The 21,457-nt window shown below is 41.8% G+C and overlaps 2 protein-coding genes across 4 annotated transcripts; one reads left to right on the forward strand and one right to left on the reverse strand.

Moving 5' to 3' along the window:
• Positions 1–936: 936 nt before the first annotated feature.
• usp8 (ubiquitin specific peptidase 8) lies at positions 937–14,784 on the reverse strand. 3 transcript variants are annotated; one of them, XM_067390703.1, is made up of 19 exons: positions 13,706–14,784; positions 13,275–13,392; positions 11,733–11,877; positions 11,527–11,612; positions 11,243–11,372; positions 10,752–10,797; positions 10,518–10,674; positions 9,391–9,553; positions 9,177–9,318; positions 6,720–6,931; positions 6,182–6,649; positions 5,962–6,036; positions 5,581–5,876; positions 5,264–5,485; positions 4,973–5,183; positions 4,658–4,894; positions 3,163–3,305; positions 2,953–3,085; positions 937–2,878 (listed from the first exon to the last, which is right to left on the reverse strand). In XM_067390703.1, exons 2-19 carry the CDS (start codon positions 13,376–13,378, stop codon positions 2,720–2,722), a joined length of 3,129 nt encoding a protein of 1,042 aa, XP_067246804.1. In that variant the 5' UTR covers positions 13,379–13,392; positions 13,706–14,784; the 3' UTR covers positions 937–2,719. The 3 variants fall into 3 exon arrangements, with proteins under 3 accessions (XP_067246804.1, XP_067246805.1, XP_067246803.1); XM_067390704.1 differs by having other exon boundaries at positions 10,752–10,794; positions 13,695–14,784; XM_067390702.1 differs by having other exon boundaries at positions 938–2,878; positions 13,695–14,783.
• Positions 14,785–15,780: 996 nt separating this feature from the next.
• gabpb1 (GA binding protein transcription factor subunit beta 1) lies at positions 15,781–19,724 on the forward strand. Its single transcript, XM_067390709.1, has 7 exons — positions 15,781–16,762; positions 16,835–17,002; positions 17,118–17,312; positions 18,738–18,885; positions 19,086–19,253; positions 19,333–19,487; positions 19,572–19,724. Exons 1-7 carry the CDS (start codon positions 16,601–16,603, stop codon positions 19,719–19,721), a joined length of 1,146 nt encoding a protein of 381 aa, XP_067246810.1. The 5' UTR covers positions 15,781–16,600; the 3' UTR covers positions 19,722–19,724.
• Positions 19,725–21,457: the final 1,733 nt, after the last annotated feature.

Genomic DNA, 21,457 nt, shown 5'->3' on the forward strand with positions numbered 1-21,457 from the left:
GCTTTGGTATGTTAGCCTAAATCTTATTTATGGAATGAAAAGTCATAATTATCATATTTCGACATTTTATGTCATAATTATGGTTTACAAAAGCATGATTAATTTCTGATTTGGCGAGAAAATACTAATTTTATCTTTTCGCTTCAAAATAAAAACTATTCATAGTGTTGCTATCATGACAATCTAAAATAGTAATGCAATTAAATATGAATACATTTACCTTTCTGATTAATCTTTTACTGAGATTTTTGTCATCGGTTGTTTATTTAACTAAACTGTTAAAACACAATATTAAAGGTGCTAAAGAGGATCTTTTCATCGACTGAGAAACCAAAGACTGTTAGTGAGTTTTTGAAATGAGCGCATGCGTAAGAACAACCCCCCCCCCCCCCTCCCCCCTCCTTCACAGCTCATTTCGAGGGAACGCCTCCTAAAACTAGTGCACGAGTATTGGAACACGAGTGTTTACGAGTGTTGCAATGATCACGTAAACGATTGGTTGATGTTTTTAAGGCCCTACCGCGGGCACAGATGATGTATATTAATATTATTCCTTTCAGTGCACTTAATAAATAGTCTTTTATCAGTTAGTAAAGACAGTTTCAAGTAATATTGCAAAAATGTATAAAACAAAACATCCTCTTTACCACCTTTAAATGGAATACTTGATTAAATATTTTGACACATTAACGACACTTAAATATATACATATTATATGTATATAAGGAGCGTTATGAATCAGCAGTTCGGAGCGCCAAAGTCACGTGATTTCAGCAGTTTGACACGCGATCCGAATCATGATTCGACACAAAAGATTCATAACGCTCCGAAGCTTCCTGAAGCAGTGTTTTGAAATCGGCCATCACTAAGTCGTTATTTTGTTTTTTTGGCGCACCAAAAATATTCTCATTGCTTTATAATATTAATATTGAACCACTGTACTCACATGACCTGATTTAAATATGTTTTTAGTACATTAATGGATCTTGAGGAAATGTCATTGCTCAGGCCTCACTGAGCCGTCGGATTTCATCAAAAATATCTTAATTTGTGTTCTGAAGATGAACAAAGGTCTTACGGGTGTGGAACGACATGAGGGTGAGTAATTAATGACAGAATTTTCATTTTTGGGTGAACTAACCCTTTAATTTGACATTATTTTTCTCTATGACAATTAGCCAATGTTTATTTACTTCCCTTAATACACATGTGCTAAACTTATATCTACATTTTTACAATTTAAAAGTAAATGCACATTGTTCTTAAGGCAGGCATCTTCCCTATTGTTGACAATATTCAAGACACAGTATTCTCTTCTGTGAGCACTGAACTATTAGAACAACCTCTTCTGTTTGAAATGTGTTTGTAGCGCTTCTACTGTTATTTTTATTTGTGTTCATCAGGAAGCCGGGCGACTCTCAGCAGATCACATCTGTTTTAAAGGAGAGCTCAAGACACACCTGATGATGATGTCATCACCTGCACACACACACACCTGATGATGTCATCACCCGCACATGATCTGTTCACCTCTGCTGACTACAGACAAATTCTCAACAGGTAAACACACACACACACATGAACACTGAGCATGTGATCTGATTCAGTGAACACTGAGTTAAGGCTGGGAAATATTCCACAGATCTTTTATATAATATATATTTTCATATGATGGCGGATGAGTGCGAAAGTCATGTCACCCTAAAACTATAACTATAGACTGTTTATGGTTGCAAAGAAATGTAACACCTTGGCACATTAATATAGAATGCGGCTCGTCCAATCAGATTATACAGTTGAAAAACGGTTTTGTAGGTCCTGCTCAACACGACAGAAATCCCACAATCCCGCTGCTGAAGAGTCACAGATACAGTCACATTACAAACACACACATTCAGTGTCAGACAGAAGACTCAAAGCACACGTATGTTTGTGTTTATTGATGCATGTATAAGGTTTATAAGCTAATACATGGATTTAAAGAATGAGCTTAATATATAAGAAACCATGTGAGAGACTGACTCAGTCCATCAGAAGCTCATGCCACAGTGAGAGAAGGTGTCGTTTCCATGTGACGCTCCATATAGAGCAGCTCGACCCAGAGCATTATTAGTACAGAGATGATGTTTATGATCATCTGACTTTAGTGTGTCACTGATTGGGTTTAATGAATGAGGGTTATTGCACTGGATCCCTGAACACTAGCCTACAGAACAGGGCCGAAGCGTAGGAAGATTTCCACTGCGGTTTAGTGTGAGTATCGTGACAATGACCAGATGTGTTTGTGAGTGATTTAATGATAAATTGGAATATTCTCGTCGAGAATCTCAGTTTCTTTCGGATCTGGCAGCACCTGGACTGCAGTATTTGGTCACCATATAAATAAATTAAACACGTCTCCCTAAGCGGCAGGTGCACGTCTAATGAGCGGCTTGGATTATAGTGCGTGTATACTGACGTCTAATCTCACACAGGTCCGTCTAAACGACATCAAGTCCAGCCGTGAGTTTGGAGGCCGACGCTCCGAATGCGAGTCTGCGTTCGGATTCCTGCTACAGTCCTACAGGATTATTACTGTACGGCCCGCTGAAAGAGAGAGAGAGAGAGAGAGAGAGGCTTTCCATCAGCAGAAGTGTCAATCAGAGTCAGCTCCGCCCACAGTTGCATTTCAAACGTGCGTCAATCACCCGGTCACCATGGTGACGAGCTGTCGCTTCCCTCATAGGGAGGAGTAAAAGAAGATGTAGGCCGCGGCCGAGCGGACGGAGGAGGCGGAGATTTCGGACACCTCGTGATCGTCGAACTTGAACCAGCGCTGCTTGAGCGGATTCTTGCAGTAGGCAGTGTAATGTCCGCCGTCCATCCCGCCGTAATGATTCTACAGAGGAGAAGAGACGTTAGGGAGCGTCTGAAACACGTTCGCGTGTCGGTGTCGTGTGCTTGCGTACTCACAGACACGGCGTACAGGTTGTACTTCTTCAGGTTGGGTTTGGGTCCAATGACGTACTGCGACAGGTCCAGATTATCCAGCGGGAAATCCACCAACGTCTGCAGCTTCTCCCGCCACCGGCCGTCGTATTTGAACCTTATTATAAGAAAAAAGACATGTTTTTAAGCCTGTTTTGATGTTTTAAAGCCCGAAACACTCAAGACTTCACTCACCGTTTCAAGTGCACAAGTAAAATCGGCGGAACTTTCCAGATTTGCATTTTCTTGATGGCGTCTCGGTGCGTCTTACAGTGGCGGCAGTAGAAGCGGTTACTGTCGGTCAAACGCTCCTCTTTAGAGAACAGCTTCAGACAGTCCTGCACAAACACACCAACGGCAGCAGCGTGAGCAGGTTTATTAGGCTGCTGTCACTTTAAGAGTTTATGCACGGATCCAACTATTTACGTTCCAAAACTGACTGTTTATCTGAATACTCGCCAAGATGGGCATTTCGACATAATATTGTGCGTATTAGACCGTTTAAGCACAATAAGCCAAGAAAACAACTCAATTTGGTTCTCGCCAGCTGTTTGAGAGGCGGCTTTATGTGCGCGACACTCATAGATCAGTGGTGCGTTTGCTTTTGGTGTGAGCGTGAAACCTGCGGGAATTAGTGAAATTATACGCAATACAAGCACTGTTCAACCGGAGCGAATGAGACGAGTGAGTGACAGGAGTCGGGTGTGTGTCAAACTGTAAACTCACAGTCGGAGAGAAGAGAGAGCGTTTTCGTTTCGATAACGATTATTTTGGATGTAGTATTTCAGTTTCAGTACATGTCAAATTTTCTAGGAGGAAGAAATCTCAGCTAATGCTGTAAACTACACATGAGAGTCAGCTGGTACTTCTATAATAATATTGAAGGTTAAATTAACTTATTTATATACAATCACTTAAATTACACTCTGATGTTTTATTATAAATAAAGTTTAGAATTACATAATCATATTTCTACTCCAATTCGGGTTTTTTTTTTAAAATATAAACATTTAAATCGCGGCTGTCATAACTGATTTATTCAAACATGCATTAAATATTGAGGAACATTAAAACTTATAATGAATATGTGACGGTGCATAGCTATATTTATCTTTCTAGAGTTCACTTTTCTAGCTGACTAATGAGTTTATGGTCACTGAATGTGTTTTTCTGAGGTAAATGTGACGTCACGTGACACTGAAGCTGTTTTATCGAGGTTGAAGCACTGATTGAGCGATTACACGAGACATGATACGGATTTCAGTAAGTTGTACTGTATATTTTAACATACCTTCAGATGTTCATGTTTATTTCACTGTAACTGGTATTAAAGCGGAGGAGAGGATGATCACATGCTTCTCTTTAACTGAGGCGCTAAAGCGATCTGTCACGCCACATTAAACAGTATTTATTTTCTGAATCTCATAATAAGATGGACGTCATTTGAAATCTGAGACTTTGCTTCATATCAAAAGTAACAAAGATTATTGTGATTTATTGGATGGGAGGAGCTACATATTCTGCTCATTCATCAACTGAAAACAGACTAGACTAATCGATTCTTGGGATTTAAGAATCAATATCGGTTCGTAAAAATGAGAATCAATATTTTTTACCCAGCCCTAATCGATACATATCAAAATATCGATATTTACGGGTTTAACGTGTGTCACCGGTGTGTGTGTTTGACCTGTAGAGAGCACTTGCTGCTGGCCGTCATCTCCAGCGTCAGGTACATGAAGGTCTCGAAGGTGCGGGACTTGTGCTGGCAGCTCATGCACTGAACCGTGGACTTAAACTGGCCCTGAAACAGAGCCACGATGATGGACTCGTTCAGCAGCTTGTGTTTGGACCAGGCCAGCTCTGCAGCGCTCACGTCATCCAGATGATCGATGTCCTCTTCCTTATAACCCCTGCGTTTATCCGCCTGACGGAGAGAGCGAGAGAATGACGGCCTTTATCGTGACTCTGTTCAACTAAATGACACTCGTGAAGATGTTCGTACCTTATTCAGATCCTCGTGCAGTCCGTCCATGAGGAACAGCAGCAGTTCCTGTGAATCCTGATGCTCGTAGCTGGAGAAGCGGTTGTTGATTTTACAGATGGTTCCTTTGAAATCCTGGGGGCTGATCATCTTGTACTGTCCCGACCACAGCGCCTTCATGATCACGCTGAACTCCTCGGCCACCTCGCCCTTGTGACCCAGAATATTCGCCCTGCAAACACACACAGAGTCACTTTCCTCTGGATTCACACTGAATGTGATGATTTAATGCAGATCAGAGTGACGTAATACCGGTTAATGTCGTCCTGATAGTAATTCCTGTTGAAATAGTCTGCCATGGCAACCGTGTTACACAGGCACTGGAGGATGGAGTTCATGTAGCAGGTGTTGCCGAGGTTACGGAGGCCCGTTAGTAACGGCCCCAGACCCCCAAACACCGGGTTCAGGTTCCGGATTTTCGCTGCAGACGGCCGCGCGATCTCCACCGTCTTATATGAGGCAGCGGTCAGAGGCCTGAGACACAAACACACATTTAGCATGTGTTTAAATGCAGTTTAGTGTGTGTGTGTGTGTGTGTGTGTGTGTGTACTAGTGTTTTCCCGCCGTACTTGTTCTCTCGGTTCACGGTCGGGATGGCTGCAGGTTTCCGGCTGGTCTCGGCGCTCAGCTCCTGGCTGATGTCTGGAGACGAGTACGAACGCTTCAGTTTGGACTGCTCTCGCTCCCGCTCCTTCTCTCTCTCCCGCTCGCGCTCCTTCTCTCTCTCCGTCTCCGCGGGTTGCTCCGGCTTGGCTTTGGCGGCGCTGGGCTGGATCTGAGGCGTGTTGACCTCCGGAGGGTACAGGTGCACGCGGTTGGTGGGCGAGTGGTAATATCTGTAGGTGCCCGTCACGGTGTCCAGAAACTGCACAGATGAGCAGATCAGCATTAGAAACGCCAGCGGACGACAACACCACCACACAATCGACCGCTGCTCAACTTCCTCTTACCTTCATCCAGCCGTCCGGCAGCCCAGGTACGGTTCGGCCCATCTCCTCACTGTGTGCTCTCGTCAGCGTGTCCCTCTGAAACACACACACACGTTCCTCATGAGGAAAACAGCTTATAAATCATACTAAGTGATGTTTTTTAAAAATGTAAAAATGCAGAAAGTTCATCATGTCTATGGAGAGTCTTCATAAAATACAAAAGTGTGTGTGTGTGACTCACAGCATTCATCGGTGCAGGTGAGTCCAGCGACATGCTCTTCATGGCAGCGTCCAGCGGGACGTCCTTCTGCCCTTTTCTGCCCTTCTCGTCTCGGCCCTTTTCTCCCACATCCTCCTCTTCTGCCCTCTGTCGCTCCAGCTTCCTTCTCTCCTGCTTCTCCTCTTCCTCCTTCTGTTCTCGCTGGCGTCTCTCGGCCGCCTCTCTCTCTTCCCTCTCTTTCTTCTCCTCCAGCGCTCGCTTGCGCTGCTCCTGCTCTTTCCGGGCCTTCTCCATCAGACCGACGGTCTCGGCGTGGATCTCCCGCCGCTCCTCCTCGCTCAGTGCTCTGGACGGGTCCGTGAGGGGTTTGGTGGAGCGGTCGGGCACCACCAGGCCGTTGAGCGCCGCGGGGCTGTCATTTACCACGGGCTCGTCGCTGACCTTCACGCCCGATGCCGGTCTCACCGCTGGTTTTTTTGTGCGGTCCACCTGAGGAAGGGTTGAGATGTTGAGTGAGTGTTTGTGTGAATCTAAGCGTTTGGGTGCGGGCGAAACTCACCTGTGGAGTGTGTCTGGGCGAGGCGACGGGCGGCACGGCGATGTCGGCACTGGCGGGCTGCGTGAACGGCACGTGTGTGTTTGCGAGGGGTTCCGCAGGCGCTTCCACAGGCACTTCCTGGCTCGATGTTGTGCCGTTGAGCTGCGCAGCCGGAGGCTCTTCACACACGATCACCGGTTTGGGCTCCTCCAGCGACGGGTACGTGAAGTTCACTGAAATCACGGCAAACACAACTCCACTGACTGAGAGCCAGTTCACAGCAGGAACGGGAACTATAGCCGCTTCAGATGATCAGTGCTGATCGTGCCACAGTCAAAATCACGAGGCATTTCTAACCCTTATAGGGTCTTTTTAGACCCCAAACGACATTTGCTAAAATTAAATAATGTTCTCTTTGTCCAAATGACATGAAACTTTGTACAGTTGTTAACACTTTCTAGATGTACAAATAAAAACAAAATGGAGTGATATCTTTTTTTTATGTTTGTGTAGGAAAAAAGTCACACTCAGGGTCTTTGGGATCTCCAGAGACACCAGGCAACAAAATGTAATATTGTAACAAAATAATTGTTTTTTGTTTTTAAATGTAATTTTAAATTTAAATTTAATGTTTTTACTTCATATTTGTGCAGCAGTTTTTGGAGGATTTATCATATCTTTTAAATTTATATAAATAAATATTTTTTTAAATAGGTTTTTATACAAAAAACTTCACTTTATAAAGACCCACATTTCTAACTTTCATTCATGGGGATCACATGGATAATTTGACATGGTTTAGTGTATGATTTTTGCCCATCTTTTGGAAAATGCAGTTTTAAAAGTAAAAAATGATCACTTTATCCAGTAGATGGCAGCAGAGCTCCACTATTTGTTGTTTGACTGACTGAAAGACTCTTTTCACAAGTATTTTCAGTTTGATTCATATCTAAATATTATCAAATTACAATTATATCAATAAAAATTACTTTTTGTCAAAGTTTAGCATTTTTTTTGTACTGAGAAAAAAAGTTTTCATCCAGCTGAAAATACTTGTGTAAAGAGTCTTTCAGTCAGTCAAACAGCGAATAGTGGAGCTCTGCAGCATCTACTGGATAAAGTGATAATTTTTTACTTTTTTAAAACTGCATTTTTCAAAAGATGGGCAAAAATCTCACACTAAACCATGTCAAATTATCCATGTGATCCCCATGAATGAAAGTTAGAAATGTGGCTCTTTTATAAAGTGAATTTTACATAAAAAGCTGTTTTTGTATAAAAACCTATTTTAATTTTTTACAGGTACCCAAGAATGTTCTTTCACAAGATGTAATATAAGTCTAAGGTGTCCCCTGAATGTGTCTGTGAAGTTTCAGCTCAAAATACCCCATAGATATTTTTAAATTAATTTTTTTAACTGCCTATTTTGGGGCATCATTAACAATGCACTGATTTACACTCGGCGCCGCCCCCTTAAATCGCGTGCTTCCTGCCACACGAGCTGTCGACTATATTACAGCGCATTTACAAAGTTCACACAGCTAATATAACCCTCATATGGATCTTTACAAGATGTTCGTCATGCATACTGCTACATGCTTCGAATTATGTGAGTATTGTATTTATTTGGATGTTAAAAGTTTTATTCTGAGTGAATTTGAGGCTGTGATCTGTGGCTAACGGCTAATGCTACACTGTTGGAGAGATTTATAAAGAATGAAGTTGTGTTTATGAATTATACAGACTGCAAGTGTTTAATAATGAAAATAGCGACGGCTCTTGTCTCCCTGAATACAGTAAGAAACGATGGTAACTTTAACCACATTTAACAGTACATTAGCAACATGCTAACGATACATTTAGAAAGACAATTTACAAATATCATGATATCATGGATCATGTCAGTTATTATTGCTCCATCTGCCATTTTTCGCTATTGTTCTTGCTTGCTTACCTAGTCTGATGATTCAGCTGTGCACAGATCCAGACGTTAATACTGACTTGTCTAATGCCTTGAACATGAGCTGGCATATGCAAATATTGGGGCGTACACCCCGACTGTTACGTAACAGTCGGTGTTATGTTGAGATTTGCCTGTTCTTCAGAGGTCTTTTAAACAAATGAGATTTATATAAGGAGGAGGAAACAATGGAGTTTGAGACTCACTGTATGTCATTTCCATGTACTGAACTCTTGTTATTCAACTATGCCGAGATAAATTCAATATTTGAATCAAGGGCACCTTTTAAATTTATATATATGAATTTAAAAAATGTGATAAATCCTCCAAAAACTGCATAAATGTGGAGTAAAAACATTAATAAACAGTAAAATAAAAAAAATATTTTGTTACAAAATTACATTTAGCTGCCTGGGTCTGTGGAGACCCTGAGTGTGCTTCCCAATCGAAGACCGCACAAGGGTTAACAGCCGTGATGCATGTGATTTTTGTCATGTGATCTGAAGTGTGATACTCACGCTGTGGCAGTGTGCTGGACTCCTGCTGTCTGGGTGGCTTGACTTTAGCGTTGCTGGTGTACATTGGGTAAAAGAGCAGCCAGTTGTCATATCCTCCCTCCAGCACCAGCGGCTCACTGCGCAGGATCGTGCTGCTGTCCCACTGCACAGGACCGACATCGTCACGTCAGATACGACACACAGCGAGCTGAAGCTACGGCGTGAGCTACAGTACCTTATAGAGAGCATCCTTCAGACTCTGTAAAGTGGTGCCCAGTTTGAGATCAGAGACACAGCTGAACCAGTCCAACAGAACCACGTAATCCACGAACCCTCGGCGCTTCCAGTCATCCAGAGACGCGGCAGGAAGCTTCAGCTCGATCTGATTCACCGTCACCCTGACGATCAGCAGCACATTTGAATATTAATGTGATATAGATGAAAAAACTAATTAATGAAAATCAAAGTTGACACTTGTTCTTTATAGAATATTGCAGTGTTTATTCTAGATGATTATTAGTTATTGTTTTAAATTCATGTTCCTCATAATCTTGAATCAGAAAATCTTCCTCCTGCAGCATCTCTTCTCTGATGATGATGAGGGCGGGGCAACCTGTCACTCACATGAGATCCACCAATAGCAAACCACAACCATCCAATCAATTCCCCACAGACAAAAGCAAGCCCCGCCCTACATTTGTTCTTGTTTGAGAAGCGTTTCACTCGATATACGGCACAATAGAGAAGAAAAGTGCGACTTCAGTTTCATGACGACTTTAAAGTGCATATTTAGTTTAATCGTCAAATAACCCAACGACAGCAATTATTTATTATATTTTAAAGTGCAAAGTAATAAATAGATTTTTTCATTCGTATTGTGACGAACATGAGAGTGAAACAGATTAAAGAAAAGGGAAAAAAATTTACGTGGGCGTGGCACTCAAAGAGAAGGCGGAGCTTGGAGTGGATTGTAAGAAAAGGGCGGGGTTTAACAGGACCTTATGACATTTTGATTAAAAGGTCAAAAACTTGCATGATGAATCCTTCACAATAAGACATTATGATTTATTTCATGCCGACTTTATGGAAGATGTCAAATGCTATTATTATGGATCGTTAAATAAGGGCTCTTTCACACAGAACACACTTTTCCTTTGAAAAACGTGAGACGCGGGCAGTGGAAAGGGAAAAAAAAACACAAGGTCTCCAGACACGTTTTTTAAAAGTTGAACTGATTTTAACTGGAGTGCTGCAAAAGACACAAGCGCAAATGTTTTGCATGTCTGTCCAGCGGAAAAGTAAAAACGCTGTTCTGTGTGAACGGCCCTTAAGATGGGATCAGTGTCCGTGCGGGAGAGTCACCCCGGGCTGACGGCCTCCTCAGGAACGCTGATACACGTCTGAGACGGGACGCACATCTGCGACTCCTCGAAGTCCTGCCTGCGCCGGGCGTCCATCACCAGAACGCTGATGCTGGGGTCCTTCATCAGGTGGAACAAAGCCTCCGCGCTGATGCTTCCTGATGGGAGAGAAACAACCGTCACAAACACAACAACAACAGAGAGGAAGAGGAAGATCCAGCGGGACGCATGGTACCTTTATCACTTCCAGTCCTACTGATGTTAGGTTCCTCTTTAACCTGCTGTAAAACACAAAGACAAATTAATTATTAACAAATCACTTCAAGGCGTGCAGGATGATGTCTGTAAACTTTGAACATTGAGCCGAGAGTAAACTATGACACTGTCAATGACACGGACTGTGATGATTTGAGGGAAAACAGTTAAATATAAGATAATAAAACTATTATATCGCTCATATTGTCCTCTTGTAGCTACAGCAGCTCAAACTCGTCATTTATACCATAAAGGTCAATGATCACAACATGCACAATATTGCTGAACAGCTGCTTTATGGACTATGAGATACAGTTGAGCAGATTCTTCCCTAAATGAATAAATTCAACTATCAGGTTTGTTTGTGTAACCTCAACTCATGCTTCCTTCAGTTTCACCACATGTTCAGTCAGCAGAAAGTTTCCAGAAGAGCGTGTGTTTAATAAAACACCCTCAGCAACTTTACAGCACCTTCTTCTCCTTCTTCTCCGATGCTCCTCTGGGTGAAGCGCGTCCATCTTTTTCCGTTCGCTCTTGTCGACTCTTTTCCTCCTTTCTCTCTTTCTCTTCCAGCTGTTTCCGCACTTCCATTTCCTCATATCTGAGAGGGAGACGGCAGCAGAACACAGCGTATGTGAGACCGAGACTGAACAAGTGTGTGTGTGTGTGTGTGTGTGTGTGTGTTTGTGTTTGTGTGTGTGTGTGTTTGTGTGTGTGTGTGTTTGTGTTTGTGTGTGTTTGTTAGAAACACTGACCGGAGCTTCAGGCTCTCTGACAGTTTCTCCGCCTCCTCAATGGCCTTTTTAAAGCTGGTTGGTCCGAGCATAGACAGGAAGAACTCCTGAAAGCGATCAAGCGAGAGCAGTATTGAGCAGAGTGTATAATACACACACATCACAATGATCTTATCCTCAGCATCATTAAAACCTCTCAAACTCCCACAATGCACTAGCGCCTCTACCTGCTGCTGCTTGAAGTCTGGTCTCTTCTTGATGAGGTCATAGACAGTCAGATACTTCATGTACAAGACGTAGGCTTTCTCCTCGTCTCGGTCCAGACGACACTCCTCCGCCGCCTTGAAGATCTTGCAGGCACTCTGAACATAGCTGAAACACACACACACACACACACACACTTTAATTGCGACTTTTTTTCTCACAATTGACCCTTCGCCGGGAGTTTGATTGACAAGCGATCTAACCAGTCATAACGCCGAATCCACCACTTAGTCTGACAAAGCAGTCAGGAGTTAGAAGATTAACCTCGGTGGACTTGAACTTGAAAAATGGCGTATACTGACGTCTTTCAGTGTTTTAAACAACATTCCTTCTGATGTTCATTCATGTTTATTTGATGCTATAAATTAACTATAGGAAGAGATGATCGGTTCACGAGCCGAAATTTTTCTCAGAAATTGTGAGATATAAAGTTGCGATTGCAAAAAAAAAAGTCAGAATTGTAAGAAAAAAGGCGCAATTACCTTTTTAATTTATTATTCCGTGGCGGAACGAGCTTCCATAGAGACCCAGTTAAAGGTACAGAAAGCTAGGGCTGCACGATATATCGCACGATACGAAAAATAACATTGAACTTGAACGCGATTATCGCTTAAAGGTTGTTTTTTATGCACGGCTTGTCAATGAACTACTGCTCCAAATGCTAACCCATCTGAAAGCCGCATTTGAGTCGCTTATAATATACATTTGAAAAAGCAACACGTGTCAAACTTCTTTTCAGACACGAGAAGTGTTTATTAACATCTTGTCCAACAAAAGACAACATTTAATTTTTACTCCAAACTCACTTCATAACGACAGTTGAGCGTCCTTCTCTGGGATGATGAGGTTTCTTACACAGAATAAGGCAGTCGTGTGTTTATTAGTCATGTTTAACTAATCAAAGCGTTTCAATCTTCTGTTTATTCAGCTACAGCGATATGATGCGCGTTATCTTCTTTGAGTTTCTGCGCAAGAGCGCCCTCTGGCTTTCAGATGGAGAAGCATTTACTACTGATGAGAGCCGTACAGCTCTGACAAGCTGCGCATAAAATTATCACAGCCTTTGCCATATCGTGCGCGATTTTATCACGATAAATCATGCAGCCCTACAGTAAGCAATTTCTGAGAAACGCTGTTAAAAGTGGATCAGATCACGCACCAAAACACACTTGTAGCCAATCAGCAGTAAGGGGCGTGTCCACTCATGATGGGGGAGGTGCCTGCGCTGCATAGCGTGTTTGTGAATTTGGGGGCGGAGCTATCAAGATAGGGGTGTGATCCTTTTGGGTAGGGGCGTGTTTGTTTTGGTGTTTCGAATATGTTTTTCAGAAATCGCTCACTGCATCTTTAACAGTGCTGCTGATCGGTAAAGCTAGTAAAGAACCGTTAACCGATTAAACTAAAAAGTATGAATATCATTAACAATATCAGCCAACTGATTTATGTCTGTTCTTACAGTGTGGCTTTATATCATGGATATAACTTAATTACGCGTTCACACTTACTTTCTGGTGCTGGTTCTGTCCGGTTTGACTTCTGCTTTCTTGTTCAGATCCCTCAGGGATGAGGACAGATACAGATCCTTCACTCCGCTCGACACGGACGGCATTTCAGCTCATATTCCTTCACAAACACAATAATCCCAACCATGACTAGACAATTTAATCTGACCGACCGATTGATTAAACATTAATAATAACTGAACAATCAGGCGCATGTCAAAATAATAAGAGCAATGACAGAATAATCAGGAACATTACAGAATAACAAGAAAAATGACAGGATAATTAGACTAACAATCCAATAACAAAACAATCCGATCAATGTCGGAATAATCAGACTCGACTCAGATCCTGATCAGATTCATAACAGTAAATCAATAACTGGGTGTTTATTTGTGATCCGCAGTGAAGATCTGATCTCACCCCACACACACATCTGGAGTAAATCCTTCAGGAAACACACTGGAATCAGCCTCAGACCGCAGATCGGATCGGGAAAGTGAAGTTTATCAGACTAATGACAGTAAACACTGAAACTGCTCGATCAAACGCGGAAGTAGACGGATTCAAAGAGCGGAAGCTTTATTTAAACACACACTGAGAACAAACATAACTTTGAAGCGTGACACACACACACACACACACGATGTGAATCACCTCAGTGTTTTAAACTCATTATACGCTCATTTGTCAGCTTCATTTCGACACTCTCGTGTTTTGTTAGTGAACTGAAGTGTGATTTATATCGCCCAGTCTCATAATCTGAAGAGACTATACTGTAAATAAAGTAAAATATCTCTTGCGCACTTCAGTCAGCTGATTCTCCGCAGTGCGCATGCGCGCCGCCTTCATTCTTTTACAGCCGTTTTGTTTTTAAAATAATCAAATCACGATCAAATATACAATACAAAAAATATATAAATTTAATATAAAAAATAGAGATCCAGAGGCGTCTCTGCAGCAGGAGTGGATATCGTGTTCATATTTTATTTCATGTATTCTGTTTGTTCTTTTATACTGGAGTCTGTCGGCGCGCTCGTGCACCGCGCTCGTGCCCGCTGCTGTATTATTGTCATCTCAGTTTGTTTTCAGGCCGGTTTCGGGCGGATTCGGTTCTGCAGGTTCTGATCGGACGGTAAGAAGCACAAAATTCGGCGTGATCGCGTCCGCCGGATGTGGAAGTTGATGAGTTTGTTGGTATTAATATTTCCTCTTCCCCCGGAACACCAGCGATTTCCTGTTTATTTCTCTAACGGGCCGCACGCGCCGCTTCATGTTTACCGACAATAATAATAATAATAATAATGATGTTTTTCTGCTTCACATTTAAAGATTTTAATGAAGATATAAAGCAGTTTCTGCTGAAATCACAACATGTGCTTCTGTTGATCAACACTGCTGAGATTTGAGCTTATTCATAATTATAGTTGTGAAATGAGGTGTTTTCATTAATTTAGCTGGAGCTGAAACATGATATCGTTTTTACAGTAATTGTTTGTATAGTCATTTAACTGTGGCATTAACAGTGATTAACGGATTAAAAACTAGTAGAACTGGTTAGATCACTGAAATTATAAAAAAAAGACTGATATAAAACAATCTACGAAAATAAATAAAAAACATTTAGAAACTTAAAAAAGCGATTGAATATCCTAATCAGTGATACTACAGTAAAACATGGTAAACTGTCAGACTTTATTGCCAAAACAGCTGATCTGAAATCATTGTAGTGTTCATATTCATAGAAACAAGGAATATTAACTATATTAGAGACATAAAATAAAATACTTAATAGTATATGAACTTGAGTTAAAATGTCAACAATTTTACTCAAAAGTGATTAACTAAAAATACTTAAGTGAAAGTTAAAAAAAACTCCACATTTAATTGTACTGTTTTTTAAAAGTATAAAAAAGCTGACACTTTTTAAAGGGTTAGTTCACCCAAAAATGAAAATAATGTCATTAATTACTCACCCTCATGTCGTTCCACACCCATAAGACCTTCATTCATCTTCAGAACACAAATTAAGATATTTTTGATGAAATCCGACGGCTCAGTGAGGCCTGAGCAATGACATTTCCTCTCTCAAGATCCATTAATGTACTAAAAACATATTTAAATCAGGTCATGTGAGTACAGTGGTTCAGTATTAATATTATAAAGCCACGAGAATATTTTTGGTGCTCCAAAAAAACTAAATAACGACTTATATAGTGATGGCCGATTTCAAAACACTGCTTCAGGAAGCTTCGGAGCGTTATGAATCAGAAGCAGTGTTTTGAAATCGGCCATCACTATATAAGTCGTTTTTTTGTGTTTTTGGCGCTCCAAAAATATTCTCATGGCTTTATAATATTAATATTGAACCACTGTACTCACATGACTGTTTTAACGATGTCCTTTCTGGACCTTGAAAGTGTTGATTAGTATATAGAGGAGTCATATTCCTCTCGGATTTCATCAAAAATATCGTAATTTGTGTTCTGAAGATGAACGAAGATCTTACAGGTGTGGAACGACATGAACTAACTGCTCTTGTGTTTGCAATGAAAGTTAATGGAGTCCATGATTTTAAAGGGTTAGTGAATAAGAACATACATTTCAATCCGTGCATAAAGCCTCGTCTGGATTTGTGAGACTAGGATAGAGTTCACGACTGTGGGATTTGATCCCAATCCACTCGTTCTCAGGAAAAGCCTGAACCTCTCAGAGCTTCTGGGATCCACTGGAGAAAGTCATGCAGGTTTGACATGACGACAATGATGGGAAAAATCACCTGCTCTTCTATAGAGAATGCTGCATTTTCAGTATTTACTCTAAAATAAATTGAATTTGCTGTTTAAATACATAAAAAAGGCCAACTTGTGTGCGATTGGTTTGTTAGTCACATCAGGGTAAAAAAAATACCCTTTTTATTTTTATGTCATTGAGGAAATATTTAACTTATGATGACATGTACATAGATTTTAGTGGAATAAATAGTTTATTTTTTCCTTGTAAATGTAATTGAGCAAAAGTACAAGTATTCAGTTTTAAATGGACTAAAAAATAATATTTAACCCGTCAATTTGACCCAAATTTTGTTTTTTGCAGAACTTCCCAAAGTAATTCTGGGTCAAAAATGACCCGCCTACAAAAAGATAGCTTATAAATCTCTTGTTATGCTGTCAAATATTGGATTCAATCTTTTTATCAACTTGTTTTCTTTCAATCAGCACAGATTTTAGGTTCTGGTTGATCCGAGTTCATGCTCCTCAGTTTAGGGTAAATGTTTTTCCTTCAAAATCTGAGAAATAAAAAGTGTGAATGAGACGCATTACTGAAGCATGAGGATCTGCTGGTGGACACGTGTGTGTGTGTGTGTGTGTCTGATGCTGCAGATGTCTCTGGTGGATTTGGGAAAGAAGCTCCTGGAAGCTGCTCGCGCCGGTCAAGATGACGAGGTCCGGATACTGATGGCGAATGGAGCTCCGTTCACCACGGACTGGGTGAGTGTGTGTGTCTGAAGCCTCTCTGGTGTTCCTGTGGGTCCGTGTGTTCAAGCGTGTGTTTGTCAGTAGCTGGGCACGTCTCCGCTGCACCTGTCGGCTCAGTTCGGACATTACTCCACCACCGAGGTCCTGCTGCGCGCCGGAGTGAGCCGTGACGCCCGCACCAAAGTGGACCGGACGCCGCTGCACATGGCCGCGTCAGAGGGTCACGCGCGCATCGTGGAGCTGCTGCTGAAGGTGAGCTCGTCTTTGATGTTGGGCTCAGTGCGTTTGCCTGTAATTTGCCGCTTTAAGTGTGGCCTTTCATCATCCACCGGAGCAACAATGACTTCATTCATGTGGTTTGCCGCAGCACGGCGCTGACGTGAACGCCAAGGACATGCTGAAGATGAGCGCGCTGCACTGGGCCGTGGAGCACAGCCACCGAGACGTGGTGGAGCTGCTGCTGCGCTTCGGCGCCGACGTTCACGCGCAGAGCAAATTCTGCAAAAACGCACTGGACATCGCGCTGGACAACAGCAGCCACGAGCTGGCCGAAATCCTGCAGGTACAAGAACATTCATTCCAGACGCTCACAAGCACTCTTCCTCTGATTCCTGCCTGACTCTGAGATGCATGTTCACTGCCGGCCAACAGCTGGGAATAATTCAGATTTTTATATGATTTTGAAAGAGTCTCTTCTGCTCTCCAAAGCTGAATTTATTTGATCAAAAATACAGTAAAATAGTGAAATATTATTACAGTGTAAATCAGCTGTTTTCTATGTGAATATATAGTAAAGTGTAATTTATTTCTGTGATCAAAGCTGAATTTTCAGCATCATTACTCCAGTCTTCAGTGTCACAGGAATAAATTATGTTTTATTATATATTCACATACAAAACTGCTGATTTACATTGGAATAATATTTCACTGTTTTACTGTATTTTTGATCAAATAAATTCAGCTTTGATCACAGGAATAAATTAAATTTTACTATATATTCACATAGAAAACGGCTGATTTAAATTGTAATACTATTTCACAATTTTTTACTGTATTTTATCCAATAAATTCAGCTTTGATCACAGGAATAAATTATTTTACTATATATTCACATAGAAAACAGCTGATTTACATTGGAATAATATTTCACATTTTTACTGTATTTTTGATCGAATAAATTCAGCTTTGATCACAGGAATAAATTACACTTTATTGTATATTTACATAGAAAACGGCTGATTTAAATTGTAAAAATATTTTGTGATTTTTACTGTATTTTTGATCAAATAAATTCAGCTTTGATCACAGGAATAAATTAAATTTTACTATATATTCACATAGAAAACGGCTGATTTAAATTGTAATACTATTTCACAATTTTTTACTGTATTTTATCCAATAAATTCAGCTTTGATCACAGGAATAAATTACACTTTACTATATATTCACATAGAAAACAGCTGATTTACATTGGAATAATATTTCACATTTTTACTGTATTTTTGATCAAATAAATTCAGCTTGTTGAGCAGAAGAAACTCTTTTAAAAACAGATATGATAATAATTTTAATAAATAAACAACTGTAGCAACTTTGGATCAACTCTGAATATCTGACACAGCTTTGTCCATATTTCCACAACACACCGACACGTAAACTTTGTAACAGCGCCACTTACAGGTCAAAGGTTATGAGTGTGTCAGTAATGATCATTAACTCTAAAGTAACAGAAGCAGCAGGATGTGGGAAGATAGGAGATCACACACATGTATTCTGGGATTGTCCAAAACTGTTTACACTAGGGAAAGAGGTTAAGGATTCCATCCAAAACCAGAGATTTATTCCACATGTTCTCCAGAAACTACAACTATTAACTGGATGAAACCACAGTGGAGAGAAAATCTTAATCCTATTAAACGGAGCACAAACTCCAGTAGAAACGGGACATTTTTAAGAGAATGTGTCGTGATGTGTTGTTGTGTGTCAGGTGGCGATGCAGAACCAGATCAACACGAACCCCGAGAGTCCCGACACGCTGACCATCCACACGGCCACGCCGCAGTTCATCATCGGGCCGGGAGGAGTGGTGAACCTCGCCGGACTCGTCTCGCCGGGAAACAGCAGCAAATCCGCAGGTGACCGACCGGATCTCTAATGAAAGAGGCCTTTGTGCAGACGCACACTTGACGTGATGCATGACATGCCCTCCGCTGGAGGAAATTGCGGTTATTTGCACAAACAGAGCATCATCAAAGCACCCGTGATTAGAGGTGAAATGGGCCTGACGCTCGTTCCTCTGATGTCGAGTTTGATCAGATCTCTCTCTCTCTCTCAGACGAGCTCATCACTGCAGACACGGTGGACGGGGCCATCCAGCAGGTTGTGAGCTCTGGAGGTCAACAGGTCATCACCATAGTAACAGACGGCATTCAGCTGGGCAACCTGCAGACGGGCACAGGCATCAGCCAGCCCATAATAGTCACCATGCCTGACGGGCAGCAGGGTGAGTGACCGCTGCAGGTCCGGTTCACGCTAGAGCCGGGGTGACGAGAGTGATGTCATGAGTGTGTGTGTGTGTGCAGTGCTGACGGTGTCGGACACAGAGGTCGCAGAGGAAACGGTGATCAGCGACGAGCCGTCCGTCAAGCGGCAGCGCGTGAAGGAAGAAGACGACGATCAGATGATAGAAACACAAGACATACAGATCCAGCAAACACTCTCGCTGGACGACTTTCAGGTACAATCCCACAATCCCTCTCACGCCAGCATGTGACACACAACACGCTGAAATCAAATGTGTAAAACGACACGTGTGTGACAGGAGAAAGTGGCTCTTCTGAAGCAGCTGGAGGAGGCCAATCGTGAGGCGCAGAAGTACAGACAGCAGTTCCTGAAGAAGGAGCAGGAGGCCGAAGCGTACCGACAGAAGCTGGAGGCCATCACACGGCAGAGCGCCAAGAAAGCCGCGTGAAACTCACACTGGACACGCTGTCATGTGCTTCTGTGGCTGGATCATGTCGTTCATTAGCGGTCGAGGCTGAAGCTGCTGAATCCATTAGTGTTCTTCTTCTTCCTCTCTTGAGTCTGTGGCAGCTCATAGAACCTCTTTGGGAAAATTATGAAATTTGGCACACGGATAGAGGACAGTCTCATCAGTCTCCAGCTCGGTCCCTCTAGCGCCACCAACTGTCCCAAGTTGCACTCATGTTTATGTTATTAACTCTTAACAAAATTCGTGGCTCAAGATGATTCTTTCACGTCATTTTCGTCACGAAAATTTAGAATTTTCCAAAAAAACTACTTTTTTCGAACTCGTCCTAGACGGTTCATCCGATTTTCACCAGAATTGGCTCATCTTCAGTCCGTGCTGGCAAAAAGCGATTAAAAGTTTTTTGATAAATCAAACCGTTCTTGAACAACACACCAAAATAGATGCAGTGCCGTCTCTCCACAACGAGTCGTGGTACGTCATCACAAGCATAAACTGAGGGAACCTGCAGTGTTTCGCCACAGCGCCACCTGCTGGCCAGGAGAAATGAAAAATGGCTATTTTCGGTTATAACTTCAGAACGGTTTGCCCAACAATCATAAAGTCTCTTTTAATCCAGTGCAGCTTATCGAGTCGAATGATACCCAGCTTTCGCATGTCAACTATTCTGTTTTTGAATTTGGTCGTAAAATGATGTAATTTATGCATGCATTAGCATATCGTTACGAAACTCAGTGTGTCATCAGGACCATGCCCTGAAGATAGCGCCACCTAGTGATCAAAAAATTATCATGTAATTTCAAAAAATGCTAATAGCTATTGATTAATTTTGCCTATTTTAATGAAACTGATATTTGAGTCGTGCTGAGAACGAGACCAATTATGCCATATTCTGTCAAAACTGCTGTCCAACATTTTGAATTTCTTTGAAAACATACTTTTCAAACTCCTCTTAGAGCATTGGTCATATTTTCATCAGAATCGGCTCAGATCATCTATAAATGATTCCAGCAAAGACATATTAAAAGCTTTGGCATATTGACATCAGACTTCACGTGTGTTATTGTGTCCTCGCACTGACCGCACCACAGCAGTGTGCTCACAGCGCCACCTATTGGTCAAAAGTGATAAGCATTTTGAAAGTTATTGTATTTGTGATTTTTCAGTCTCAAATCCCTCGTTGTTGCAGTTGGTCTGATGTTCCCAGCCATGCTTGCGTCACTCGTCGTTCCTTTTGCGCTTGACCCCTTGATTCCCGCCCGCAGCTATATTTCACTTAGTTTCAGATCTCGTCAAAAGCTTAAAGCGTCTGTGGTGCTCCTGCGGCTGACGCGGGTTCGATTCTGACCCATATCCCTCCACTGGCCTTTGAATAAACAGGCAAAAGCCCCTCAAAACCGCGAGCAAGGAACGTTTAATGCGTCATAATGTGAAGATGTTTCACCTGCAGTGTTTCATCAGACTCAGTAAGAATCACCGTCATGAATCAAACGCTCTTCTCTCCTGTTTATAGTTTCCTCCCGTCTGTAATCTGTGATGCATTTTTAAGTATTTCTGTCATAAAGATTCTTATTTTTAAAAGACAGAATGGATGGTTTAGTTTCTTTGAGGAGGATCTGAGCATCTCTCCAGCACAGTAGATTATAACCAGCTAAAACTGACTTTTGTTTTGTAAAAATGTTGAATAAATGCACAATAAAGGGTTTCACAGTTTGGAC

This window comes from Chanodichthys erythropterus, chromosome 7 (assembly GCF_024489055.1).
Source record: "Chanodichthys erythropterus isolate Z2021 chromosome 7, ASM2448905v1, whole genome shotgun sequence".
Taxonomy (NCBI): domain Eukaryota; kingdom Metazoa; phylum Chordata; class Actinopteri; order Cypriniformes; family Xenocyprididae; genus Chanodichthys; species Chanodichthys erythropterus.

Excerpts from the sequence above, each read along its gene's own strand:
- gabpb1 (XM_067390709.1), top strand. The coding sequence starts at position 16,601 with ATGAGGATCTGCTGGTGGACACGTGTGTGTGTGTGTGTGTGTCTGATG. Across the intron at positions 16,763-16,834 it reads CTCCGTTCACCACGGACTGG|CTGGGCACGTCTCCGCTGCA; the intron begins GTGAGTGTGTGT and ends GTTTGTCAGTAG. Across the intron at positions 17,313-18,737 it reads AGCTGGCCGAAATCCTGCAG|GTGGCGATGCAGAACCAGAT; the intron begins GTACAAGAACAT and ends GTTGTGTGTCAG.
- usp8 (XM_067390703.1), bottom strand. The coding sequence starts at position 13,378 with ATGCCGTCCGTGTCGAGCGGAGTGAAGGATCTGTATCTGTCCTCATCC. Across the intron at positions 5,486-5,580 it reads ACCGTGAACCGAGAGAACAA|GCCTCTGACCGCTGCCTCAT; the intron begins GTACGGCGGGAA and ends TTTGTGTCTCAG. Across the intron at positions 3,086-3,162 it reads TTACTTGTGCACTTGAAACG|GTTCAAATACGACGGCCGGT; the intron begins GTGAGTGAAGTC and ends TCTTATAATAAG.